General features: G+C 39.9%; 1 protein-coding gene across 4 annotated transcripts in view; it reads left to right on the plus strand.

Annotated features, from left to right (window-relative positions):
- Positions 1 to 11,485, plus strand: part of PTPRB (protein tyrosine phosphatase receptor type B) — a 114,123-nt gene extending 102,638 nt beyond the window's left edge. For all 4 annotated transcript variants that reach the window (XM_079936692.1, XM_079936693.1, XM_079936694.1 and 1 more), the window contains 2 exons: positions 7,411 to 7,531; positions 9,461 to 11,485. In XM_079936692.1, the coding sequence (XP_079792818.1) occupies positions 7,411 to 7,531; positions 9,461 to 9,483 (144 nt within the window). In that variant the 3' untranslated portion in view covers positions 9,484 to 11,485. The remainder of the gene's footprint in view (positions 1 to 7,410; positions 7,532 to 9,460) is intronic.
- Positions 11,486 to 12,773: the final 1,288 nt, after the last annotated feature.

The raw sequence follows: 12,773 nt of genomic DNA on the forward strand, positions 1-12,773 counted from the left end.
CCCTCTATCCCCAGTTCCATAATAAAATTTTAAATATTTTATTATGAAATTTTTAAAAAATACATGAAACTAGGGAAAATAGTATAATGAATGTCCATACCCCAACCTCAGTCTCTACAGTTATCAGTATTCTGTGTTGTTTTTGCATTTATAGCCCACATACACTGTTCCCCCAGCCCATGACCTCACTGGAATATTTTAAAGCAAATCCTACTAATACTGTGTATTTAAAAACATATATATTTAATATAATATATTTTTATATTTTATATATTTATATATTATGCATTATTAATAATATTATATCTTTTACTACATATATATTTTTACAGTTATATATATATTTTTTTACAGTTAAGAACTCTTTAAAAATCATGACCACAATACCATTATCACACCTAACAATTTTAATCATAATCCCTTAATATCATCTAATATCTAGTCAGTGTTAAAATATCCCTAATTATCTCAAAAATTGCTTCTTACACTTAGTTTGCGTTAGAATCCAAAGTCCATACATTGCGTTTGGTTGAAGTCTCTTTTAAATTTCTTTTCATCTATAACAGTCCTCCCTCTGATTTGTTTTCTGTGCCATTTATTTGTTAAAGAAATCAGTTCATTTTCCATAGATTTTCCCACGTTCTGAATGTGACTGACTGCTTCCTCATAATGTATTCCATTTTTCATAACGTAAGGTAATGTATTCCTCTATTTCCCATAATTTTTGTCAGTGGGTCATTAGATCTAGAGACTTCATGAAGTCTGGGTTCCTTTTTACCACCACATGCTTCGTGGGTGGTGCTGAGTATTTCCTGTTGCATCATATCAGGAGGCAGTTCCTGTCTGTGTCTCTTCTCCATGCTGATGAAATGACAATGGTCATCCACTGTAACGTTTCCCATCAGCCTTTCGCTTAACGGTTTTGGCAGCCACTGGTGACCACTGTCTGGCTCTGTTCTTTAATTAAGGGTTGTAGAATTATATCACACTATATCATAATTGTTTTCCTTCAGCTTTTTCCATAAGACTGCAAGTTCCTAGAGGGTAGGAACTTGTTTTCCTTTGCCCTAACCTCAATATTTTTTTAATCTATTAAATGAATGAACAAATATCCTACAATTATGCTGCTAAAAAGTCAGCATCAATGTTCCATTACTAATTTGTTTTCATTTTCACAAACTCAAACCATACTTAATTTGTAATTTGGAGAAGAGGAGATTATCACATTATAAATAATCGCAAGGGGTGTGTGTGTGGCGGGGGGTGGGGTTCAGGCTCCCTGGTTATTGTCAGAGCTTCTTGGGCCATGTATCACTTCTGTACACCTGCTCAGAACTCTGGAGATGCATTTTGGCAAAGAGCAGGCACCCCCTACTGTAAATATCACTGGCTAACTTCCAGGGCAGGGGCAACACGATATGCCAAAGCTCTCCCTCCTCCTTGGACATAACTCCTCTTTCCCCTGTTCTCTTCCCCTTCTCCTCCTAACCTCTGTGGAGTCTATGGTTCTTGTTCTTCAGCCTGCCTTTTCAGTGTTCGAGTTCCCAAGGGTCTGTCCTCAAGGCACAGCTCTTCTTTCTCTCCATCTTCATTCTTTGTGATGTCCTCCACTCCCGTGGCTTTGGGAACCACGTAGGTGCTCACATCTCCCAAATCTCATTCTCCTTCCCCAGCATTCACCTGAGTACCTGCCTCCTGGGCAGTTCCACCAGGAAGCTTTACAGTCATCTCATCTCCAACTCAAAACCCTCAAAACCGAACTCATTATCTTTCTTTAAAAACGTAAACAACAGGGACTTCCCTGGCGGTCCAGTGGTTAGGACTCCGTGCTTCCATTGCAGGGGGCCCAGGTTTGATCCCTGGTTGGGGATCTGACTTCTGTTCCCGCAGTTCCCATAGTTACATCCGAGCAGTGACTAAGCCCTGTACATTCTACCAAGCATCTTTCTCCTTGTTCTAGTCTCTCACCCCTGCCTTTGCCCAGCTCTTCACTAACTCCCAGCGGGCCTTCGCAGTAGCCTCCTTGTGGCTCTCCTGCCTCTAGCTTCTGCCCTAACAGCTCCATCACCACTGCCACCACCAAAGTGCTCTCTCGCTGTGTCAACTCCCTGCATAAAAATCGTGGAAAGCTCTTCATTGCTTTAAAATGAAGCTCAAGCTCTTCGTAGCCTGGTTCCAACTTATTTCCCCAGTTTCACGTCATAACGACACCCATCCCCACTGTTTTAGGGTCTGTCAAAATTAAGGAAGGCTTCCCTCTCTGGGCCAGAATCAACAATTCTTTTGATCATGCTGAATAAAGATTGCAATAAGATAGAAATTTTCTCTTTCCTTTTCCTTTATCAAACAAAATCCCAAACAATATCCAGATATTATCTGTCTTGCTTGAAGGCTCTGCTGAAGGTGGGCTCCTTCTACAGTCTTAGATGCTCCGAACCGGCACCGCTCACTTGGTTCTGAGAGTGAGTGCAAAGGGGTGCGATCCACAGCTGAGCCCTTGTGGGTGATGGTTCCAGCAAAGGAAAAAGGACATTCTGACATCCCCTGTATTACTTTTCTGGGTCCGCAGAGAGAGTCAACCTCAACTTTATTCTACGTTATTTGAGAGACAAAGGGGTGCAGGGCTTCACAAGTTTTGATAAATATATTAAAGAGCAAAGGTTTCTAAACAAGGAGGCATTAGACAGGGAGTTTGCGAGTGTGTCCCTCCTTCTTTTAGCTGCTGAGTGTGTCCCTCCTTCTTTTAGCCTGGCTTGGGGCATGTTTGCAGCCTGACTCTGAGAGAGACACTCAGACGGAGCAATAACTTGTTAAAGAACAATAGGTGATAGTAACTGTCCATCTATCTCATCTGCTTCCCACGAGGAGGAAACAGTGGGATGTTATGGGACTCAGTGCTCATTTGGGGGATTGTCCTGGAGTTTCCCATGACCTATGCACCCTACATTTTAACTACACTAGACTCCTCACAGCTTTCAGAATATATTTGAACTTTTGTGTTATTTACATCATTTGGAATATCCTATTTCTTTGCTCAAATTCTTAACAAATGTCGCTTTTTCTCTCTAGCTCCATATTTTCCTCCCTCCAAAGTGAACCTGATGGCTTCTTCTCATGTATGAAGCTTTATAAACAGTTCTGTCTTACGTTTATCACTCTATAGTTATTTGTCCACATACCTGCCCCTCTGCTAAACTGTGCATTCAGAGACCATGAAAGGCTATAAGTACAATCCTATAAATATTATCTCGTACTACAGCTATTGGTGAAGTTGAATGGAACTAAGGCTTCACCAGCTGGCTGGACATAGGAAAAATGATCTTTTATGATGTGAAGTTCATACATTAGACTTTATCTACTTTTCATTAAGAATAAAGTGGGACAATGAGGTATCACCTCACACCAGTCAGTATGGCCATTATCAAAAAGTCTACAAACAATAAATGCCGGAGAGGGTGTGGAGAAAAGGGAACCCTCTTGCACTGTTGGTGGGAATGTAAATTGATACAGCCACTATGGAGAACAGTATGGAGATTCCTTAAAAAACTAAAAATAGAACTGCCATATGACCCAGCAATCCTACTACTGGGCATATACCTTGAGAAAACCATAATTCAAAAAGAGACATGTACCACAATGTTCATTGCAGCACTATTTACAACAGTCAGGACATGGAAGCAACCTAAGTGCCCATTGACAGATGAATGGATAAGGAAGATGTGGCACATATATACAATGGAATATTACTCAGCCATAAAAAGAAACGAAATTGAGTTATTTGTAGTGAGGTGGATGGACCTAGAGTCTGTCATACAGAGTGAAGTAAGTCAGAAAGAGAAAAACAAATACTATATGCTAACACATATATATGGAATCTAAAAAAAAAATGGTTCTTATGGACCTAGGGGCAGAACAGGAATAAAGACACAGTCGTACAGAATGGACTTGAGGACACGGGGAGGGGGAAAGGTAAGCTGGGACGAAGTGGGAGAGTGGCATGGACATATACACACTACCAAATGTAAAATAGATAGCTAGTGGGAAGCAGCCGCATAGCACAGGGAGATCAGCTCGGTGCTTTGTGACCACCTAGAGGGGTGGGATAGGGAGGGTGGGAGGGAGGCACAAGAGGGAAGGGATATGGGGATATAGGTATACATATAGCTGATTCACTTTGTTGTACAGCAGAAACTAACACACCATTGTAAAGCAATTATACTCCAATAAAGATGTTTAAAAAAGAGAGAGAGAGAGAGAAGCACAACAAAAAAATAATAATAATAAAGGAAAGTTTTAATAAAGCACAAGCCAGGGAGAAATTCAGGGTAGATTTTGATTCTAAAGTTTAATGCTTTCTTGTACTCCGATTTGACTGTATGTTTTCCAAAAGAAACCATCAATGTATTGCCCTTACCAGTAGGATAGACCCAGTATTTGACTGAAGAACATGAACTACCATTATTACTAGGTCAAGTATTGTAACTGCCTTTAAGATTTAAAGATCCAAGAACAAAGAAGAGAGATGAAATGTGAATAAGGAATAAAGGAATTCACAAGAAAAGAAGAAAGTGGGAAGCACATTAACAATCTGAAGGTTTTAGTAGTAATCATTTTCAAAGGGGTATTCTGTAGGGAAAAGAAGAATTTATATTTAAGACAAGGCAAATTAATGAATTTTAACTGGTTTCAAAGCCCAGGGTGGATCACTGTTGAAGAATTTATTAATAAGACGTAGCATAGAGGTACGAGAGCTCATTCACAGCCAAACTCTAAGTTCTCAAACTCATTTAGTATCCCAGTAGAATTGAAAATATGAATTATACTTTGGATGGGAGAAAACAGGGAAGTGTCAGTCTATAATTTGGTAGATTGTTTTCAAGATGACAAAAATGATTGCCTATACTAAAAACCATTTTCAGGAGAGTACTCTTCTTGAATTTTCAAGATCAAGGTGTCATAAAACACTCATAACAAGTGAGCGCGGTTTCTGAGCAGAAATGCAGAGAATAGTTATTAATATTAACACAGGCCTCACTTATGATTGATTGATTTCTTTGAAATATCCTAATCTAATGATTATACCAGACCTATATGATGAGGTCCAATGAGTAGATGACCATGCAGCCAGGGGCAATGCCTAGTGTCAACCCATAAAAATAAATACTTGTCCACTTTTAAAGATCATTGATGAGGTAAGATTTTATAGTCTCCCTTTGTGTCTCAAACCTTGATAATACTCCAAAGCTGACCACATGGATCACCTTAAACATAGTGTCTAGTAATGTTTTTCAATATCCATCTAATTGACAGCAATACAAAGTCTAATACAAACCATTAATAGTCAAAAGATGTTAGCTGTAGAAGAGACCTTGCTCTCCTCGTTTTATAGATGGGGAAACTGAGATCCCCATCTAGGCCAGCTGGTGGCAGACTGCGAGCCCAGGGTCTCTCATCTGAGCAGTGCTGTGTCACTGAGGGAGCCCAAGGCTGAGCACTAAGGTTACACAGACATTCATTCCCTTATTAGACAGCTCGGTTGGTAGTAAGGAAGGGGACCCAATGCACAAGTTTGGCCGCCTATGGCTGAGCTTCTGTTGTCAGTGGAGGTCTTTGTGGTGTCCTTTTGGTCACCAAAACACTGACTCTTCTATACTTGTTTCTATTTCAAAGTAGTTAGTTTCTAAACCACAGACAAGACGCGCGATGCTTCTGCACCCAAGTGGTGACTTAGGTCAGCAACGACCAGACCCATATCACTATGCCCTGGTAAATGGGCCACACAGACATTCAGAGGAGACAGAAATTGCTTTTCCAATCTAGGAGAGTCTGATAAGGCTTCAAAGCAACACAAAATTTGTCACTTTCTCACACAAACACATAATTATATTTAGATTCTGCTTACAATACTTGCTTCAAAAATTCCGGATAGACTTGTTTTCATACAGGTCGAAATGAGAGTGTGCTGAATTAGTGTCCATGACTCTTTTTATGAAAATAACTCTGATATGTGACCAGATTTCATAGCTTAAAATTTGGCTGAAATTTAGTTTTGTCTTGTTCTTTATAACTCATTTTAAACATTACATCTGGTTAACTCTTCGCTCAAATTCTGACCCAAGGAGAGGTGTCGAAGCAGCCTTAGAAATTTGAACTAAAAGAATTCTCATCTCTTGAAGCAGAGCCATCATCGGCAGACCATGCATAAAAATATCATTCTATTTGTAAAGAATTTAAGCATTTCCCAAAATAAAGAAAAGCTGCACAAAGGAGAGCACAACCTTCTCCAAAGGGACAGCAAAAAAAAAAAAAAAAAAGTAGCTTCCAGATAGCTGACAGGTGGGTCTGTCCTCACTGTGTAAGCCTCTGTGGTTTTCTGCAGTCAGCCAACATATTTGAGATTCTTCCATGAGTCAGACTCAGATGCTGAGAGAACCAAGATGTACACACCTATTGTATACACCTCCTTTTTCTCACCATACTCCCCCTCAAAAGGGAATGAAATAGCACAGTATGCAGTGAAATGATTTTCTCATTCAACAATGCAATGACATTAGGTTTCATCTAAGAAAACTGGTGTAGTGAAAAAGACATGAAGTTTGGGCTCACACACCCAGGATTAAATCCTAGGGTCCCATTTCTCAGCTATGTGACCTTGAAGCAGTTACTTAACTTCTCTGAGTCTCCACTCACATGGATGATTATATCTGCTCTATGAGGCTGTCAAAATAATCAAAGGAGATAATTTATGTAAAATGCATTGCACAGTTTTTGGCATTCATTTGTACATTTAATAACTATTTGTGGAGGACCTACTGTGGCCAGACATAGTTGTAGGCCCTCACAGAACATACTCTAAATACGCACGTACAGAAAAAAACATGAATAAACACCACCTCTCTACCCATTATCATTATTCTATCCTCTGTGGTAATAGAAAGCAGTCACTCTTCTACATACTAGAGACCATTAGTGAAGGGATGATCAAGAAATTTGCTAACCATATAGAATCCCATTACTGTTGAGGTTTGGTGAGACTCCCTTGTCTTACTTTTTTTTTTTTAATTTATTTTATTTTATTTATTTTTGGTTACATTGGGTCTTCCTTGCTGCACACGGGCTTTCTCTAGTTGTGGTGAGTGGGGGCTACTCTTCATTGTGGTGCGCGGGCTTCCCATTGTGGTGGCTTCTCTTGTTGCAGAGCATGGGCTCTAGGCACGCAGGCTCAGTAGTTGTGGCGCACGGGCTTAGTTGCTCCGCGGCATGTGGGATTTTCCCGGACCAGGGCTCGAACCCATGTACCCTGCATTGGCAAGCGGATTCTTAACCACTGCGCCACCAGGGAAGCCCCCCCGTGTCTTTCTTATGCTTGAAAATTTGCCTTCCTCTGACATGTCTTCTGCTTTTTCATAGTGTCAGTATGTATACCTACATCAGTGTGTAAGAGATGTTCTCAGAGCAAGGAAGCTACGGAGTGAACAAGAAAACCCCTTGTTTCCAATCTACGAAAATGTGAATCCAGAGTATCACAGAGGTAGGAGCTTACTTCACTAATTTATGTTTATTTATCAAAATACAGTGGATCTGGAAACCATTAAAAACCTCAAGCTTTTCCAACGTGCACCGCGCATCTCTTCTTCTGCCCAAAGGCTTGAGGGAAATGCCCTCACAAAGTGGCAACAGGGAAGAGAGGCAGAGTGGGGAGGAGAGCCCCCATAGTGGAGCACAGATTTCACGTGGTATCTCTTCCGAGGCCTGGGGTGCCCTCTACTCAGGACTCGGCTTAACATTTCTAAGGGATAAGGCTCAGTGCTAAGGAGGATGCTTTGAAATAGCAACTGGGAGTTCAAATTGTACAATCCCTTTGGAGAAGAACTTGGCCACATGTATCAAGGTCCTTAATAGGTTCTTTTCACCCAGTATTTCTACTGCCACCCTAAGTACTGCAAAAGCTTTATGTATGAAGCTTTTCATAGTTAAAGGTCTGAGTGAAAAAATCTAAATGTTTAACAGTGGAGGACTAAGTACACCACAGTGCGTCCACTGAGTAGAACACGATGCAGTCATTAAGAATGATATTTTTAAAGATATTATAATAGTATAGATATTCTCATAAATAAGTTAAGTAAGAAACGAAGAACGTAAAACAAACAAAAATAACACATAAGGGGAAAAGAAAAGACTGGAAAGAAATATACCACAATACTAAATAAATTTCTCTGAGCAGTAAAATAATATATGAGTTTTCTTCCATTTTATGTTTCTTCTAAATTTCCTAGAACAAGCACGTTACATTTTTTAAATGACAAATTCAGTAAAAAATATGTATAAACTTTGTAAGGCACTGCTTTGATCAGACAATAGTTAATTGACACATGAAGGGTCTGCCTTTTCCTACTCAGGACCATCATTAAGATCTAATTTAGCACATTGGCTAATTGCAAATTTGAAGTTACATTGTATTATTTATTACCAGCTAACAAATTACACCAAAACTTAGCAGCTTACCTCTATGTTTATTATCTCATAGTTTCTGTAGACCAGGAATTTGGGAGGGGCTTAGCTGAATGGATCTGGCCCAGGGTCTCTCATGAGGTTGCAGTCAAGACATTGGCCAGGGCTACAGTCATCTGAAGGCTTGACTGGGGCTGGAGTGCTCACTTCAAGATGTTCACTCATGTAGCTGTTGTCATAAGTTTCAGTTTCTTGCCACACGGACCAATATCCACCTATAGATTTATTTTTTGTGGGGGGGAGACAAACATTATTTTAGAGCTCTTTTATCACCATTTCTAAATGCTCTTCAGTTTTATTTAGTTCTCTGCACCCTCTATACCCACCCATCTAGCCAGTATGTTAAATAGTTAATAACCTGTAAAGCACCCATACATAAGAGGGCTGCTACTTGAAGGGAGTTCTTTGTAAATCAGATAATCCTTTTGTTTTGTAAATAATTACCCCCTAATTTATCTGTATAGTAAACTGAGGTTTTTGCATGGCAGATTCTTTAAGAAGCTCCAGGATGGAGGGGGCTCTGGAGGATCTTGGAGGTTCCTTTGTATTGTTTTGACTTGTTTAAGAGTCTTTTTTTAGTGTGATCCTGAGTGCTCCTGAAAGAAGCTAACTATGGTATGGTTCGCTTCAGGCATCTGAAAATTAGGATTCAGGAACAGCTCTGGAACTAACTAGCATTCACAAGCCGTGTAACCCTGAGTGAGTTTCTGTGCCTCTCTGGGTCTGTGGGCTCACCTGTAAAACCAGAGGGGATAGACTGCAATCAGTAGTCCTTTCCAATTCTAGTAATCTATGGTTCTGAATGCAATGACCTGGGATGGTCTCATCCTAAACCATATTGAGTTTCCGTCGTTTCTGTGAGTCTTTGCCATTTGTCATTTTCATACACAGAAGAAACAACTGTGACACACCCTGCTACAGCCTCTAATTCTGGTGTCCTTCCTTTCAGATGCGGGTTATTCAAGGCATTGAGAATGCACCCGGAGATCTCCTGGATCAAAACTATTCACTGTGTGATTTCTTTTTAAAAACTTGCTTCATGCCCTACAGAGGTGCCAGCTATTTCTGTTGATACTATGTATAATTTATTAATCTGGAGAATTTTAAAGAATTTATGTAATTTAAAGGTAACAGATATTATTGTACATAGTTGTATTTTGTAGTTTCTTCTGTAAATATGTATTTTTTCATAATGTTTAATATTAAGCTTTATATAATACTATTTTTCCACACTAAAGTGTTCATGGCTTGTTCTACATAAACTAATTCAACCTGTATCACAGGACGACTGGTAAAAAGTGTACGCAGGTGCTTGCTGTGGTGGGGCCGTGGTTTTTACCCGTTTTAATCCTTACTGGACAGGATGAAGGGCAGGGCTGGACAGAGCAGGGAGTACAGCGGGCTTGGCTGCACTGCCGTCCCATGAATCTTGGGATCCAAAGATGATCCAAATGCGATTTGGCAAACATAACAATCAAAAGAAAGGACCGGGGAGACGCGATTAAGCAGCACCAAAGGTTACATCGGTGGTTGTTCCTCAGGTCGTTAGTCTCTCCCCTTTCTCCTGCCTGAGGTTCAAGCCAACGTGGTCAGCTCAGGGGCCACGTAACTTGCTGAGCAAGTCCAGGCTGCAGGGCTGAGGGTTCTGAGAGAGAACGACCCAAACAGAAGTGATGAATTCCCCATATGAAGAAGCATGCCATCTGCCCTCCTGACTGGAAACCTAGTCAACATGCAGAGTGCCATCCATAGTGATGGGAAACTGTTTCACTGCATCCACGGTGTGCTGTGCGAACCCGCATCCCACACTGGGATGTGTGTGTCGCCCACGGGACACGTGCTCGTCTTTGTCTCATTTCTTGGGGGCTGCATTCCTGGAAAAGTCAAAATTGCACCCGTCATACTTGGTTTTCCCATTAAAAGAATATTGCGGTGGCATATTATACTCCTGATCAAAGGGCCTAACATCAATATCTATAGAAATGTCCTCAATCATCATATATCGTTAATTTAAAAAACACAAAAATTCAGTGGTGCTTAGTATAAAATTTTCCAAAAGCCTTTTTTAGTAAATCATTGAGGTCACAATATAGGGTGGACACCTTCAGTTGCATTTAATATAAAAAGCACTACGTACTCTACCAAGTTGATCTTCAGTGTGTGTGCCTATTTTGACTATAACAAATTTCAGTGAGTCAGAAAGTGGGCATTGCCCTCCCCAAGGTCCAGTTCCGAGGGTCTTCCTGAAGAGAATTTGACAGGCATCTGCACGGTTATCCTCATGGCTACCTGAGAGATGAGTCAGGAATGTTTGCCTTTTTCTCACTACAAATTTCTCTGAAATAAACTTAAGAATTAGAAATCAAGGTTGTTGATCTCACAGCTTCATTTGCAGAAAGAGTACATTTCTTTTCAAAATGTGTATTTTTGCTATATACTATAGAGTCCCATAAGTAATATAATGGGTGTCCTTGGCATAGTAATGGAAAATCATTAAATATTCCTAAAAGAGTTATTTATAGTTAAGTAAAGCTCCACCCAAACTGGAAAAATTTCCAGGGCTCTTTGAAGTTTATAGAAACAGGAAAAAACTTTATAAGAATGAATGCGAAGAGGATTCCAAGTTTTCACAGTATCATTGTGCTCAATGCCCTTGTGAAATGACAGTGTTAGTCTCTGACCCTGTTTCGGGAAACCAGGTGGCTCTTCTAGAAATGAAAAGGAACAACATACATGTGAGTGTGGCAGCGGTACCACCAGGGAGAAAATAAAGGTCGGAGATTTATGAGATGTGGTGTCTGTTAGGAATAACTTTCCCTGTATTAATAAGAAAAAGCAAGAAATTTAGAAAAACAGAATTTTAAGCTAACGTCGCTGGGCACAAAGCACATTCAGACATGGAAAGAAATTCATTTTTGGCTTTTCATTTATTCAGAAAAGTTTTAGTGCCTGCAACTTGCTAGGCACTGTCCTAGAAACTACACATTTCTACTTAATACAGAGAAAGCATCACAGTAATAATGCTGGGGTTATTGTTACTATTTTCAGTTAAGCCTGAAAGAGGGCCTCAGTGAGGCAGTGAGGTTACCGAGCACCAGGGCAGCGGCAGCCTTCCGCGGACCACACACTGGCAAGAGCTGATGCTGCTTCTCTAGCAAATCGCTGGACCAAAAAGAGAAAGCAATTAATTGAACAAATCAAGAATTCAAACCATAAAAAACCTACACGTCTGTAAAAGTAAATACCCTGGCATATCTGGGGTGGAATCGGAGTCATAAAAATGGACGTGACAAGGGAAAACTGTATGTTCTTCTGGTCTAATGCAGGACATATTTATTCCTACCCTCCACCTGTCTAATTTTAAATCTCCTTAGCAACAAATATTTCACTATCTTCCCTTCCACCACCACCAAAGACTAAATACATAATCTAGTTGATCTATTTATTAAATTTAGGAGGAGGAAAAAAAGGTTTCCTTGACATTCAGCTCAATTGGATGTATTTTAATTTAATCCCATGATGTGTTATGTCTTGGTAAACACTCCGTTTCCTGTCGCGGTGGGCATCCTGGCAGTGCACCTGTGCGGTACACTTTAATCATCAAGCCTTCAAAGTGTTATTGAGCTATCAAATGTCAGAAGGGTCCCGTCTTGCATCTTAATAATTATTTATCCAAGTTCTTTATAATTAACTCCTTTAATCTCTACTCATTAAATCAATTTCGTATTATTCTGTTTTCTCTGGATAGCAGCCAGTTTTTCAGCTCTTGAATCAGATTTTTCTAAGGCTCATCTTCCTGTCTGGCTCTGCACATACTTGTCCTAAATAATTCACCAGCCCTTAACACTTCTGAGTCCCTCTTTTTCACTACTCTTCCCCTTCTCCCTTTTGAATGTGTTTGCTTTCCTAGTAGAAGGTGATTTTATTTTCTGTTCATCTTATCTCCTCATACCCTTTGGTATTTCATAGTCTTTTCAGGCTCCACATTATAGAAGAGATGATGATGATTTCACTTTTAAACACTAAAATGGCCACAGCACACAGCATATTGGGGACAGTTTTATTTGGGAGGGTCTTTAATTAATTTTATTACATCTTGGAAGAAAGCCCAACATGACATGTGAAAATAATATGAAACCACTAAGCAGATGTCCAGCAATACAAAATTAGACTTCACATGTTGTACTTCACACTCTGATTCTCTTAGTGTCTCAGGATCTAGGTTCTTGTATTTAAACACTCTCCTTACTTCTTGCAAGAAA

Source organism: Stenella coeruleoalba (assembly GCF_951394435.1).
Source record: "Stenella coeruleoalba genome assembly, chromosome: 11".
NCBI lineage: Eukaryota > Metazoa > Chordata > Mammalia > Artiodactyla > Delphinidae > Stenella > Stenella coeruleoalba.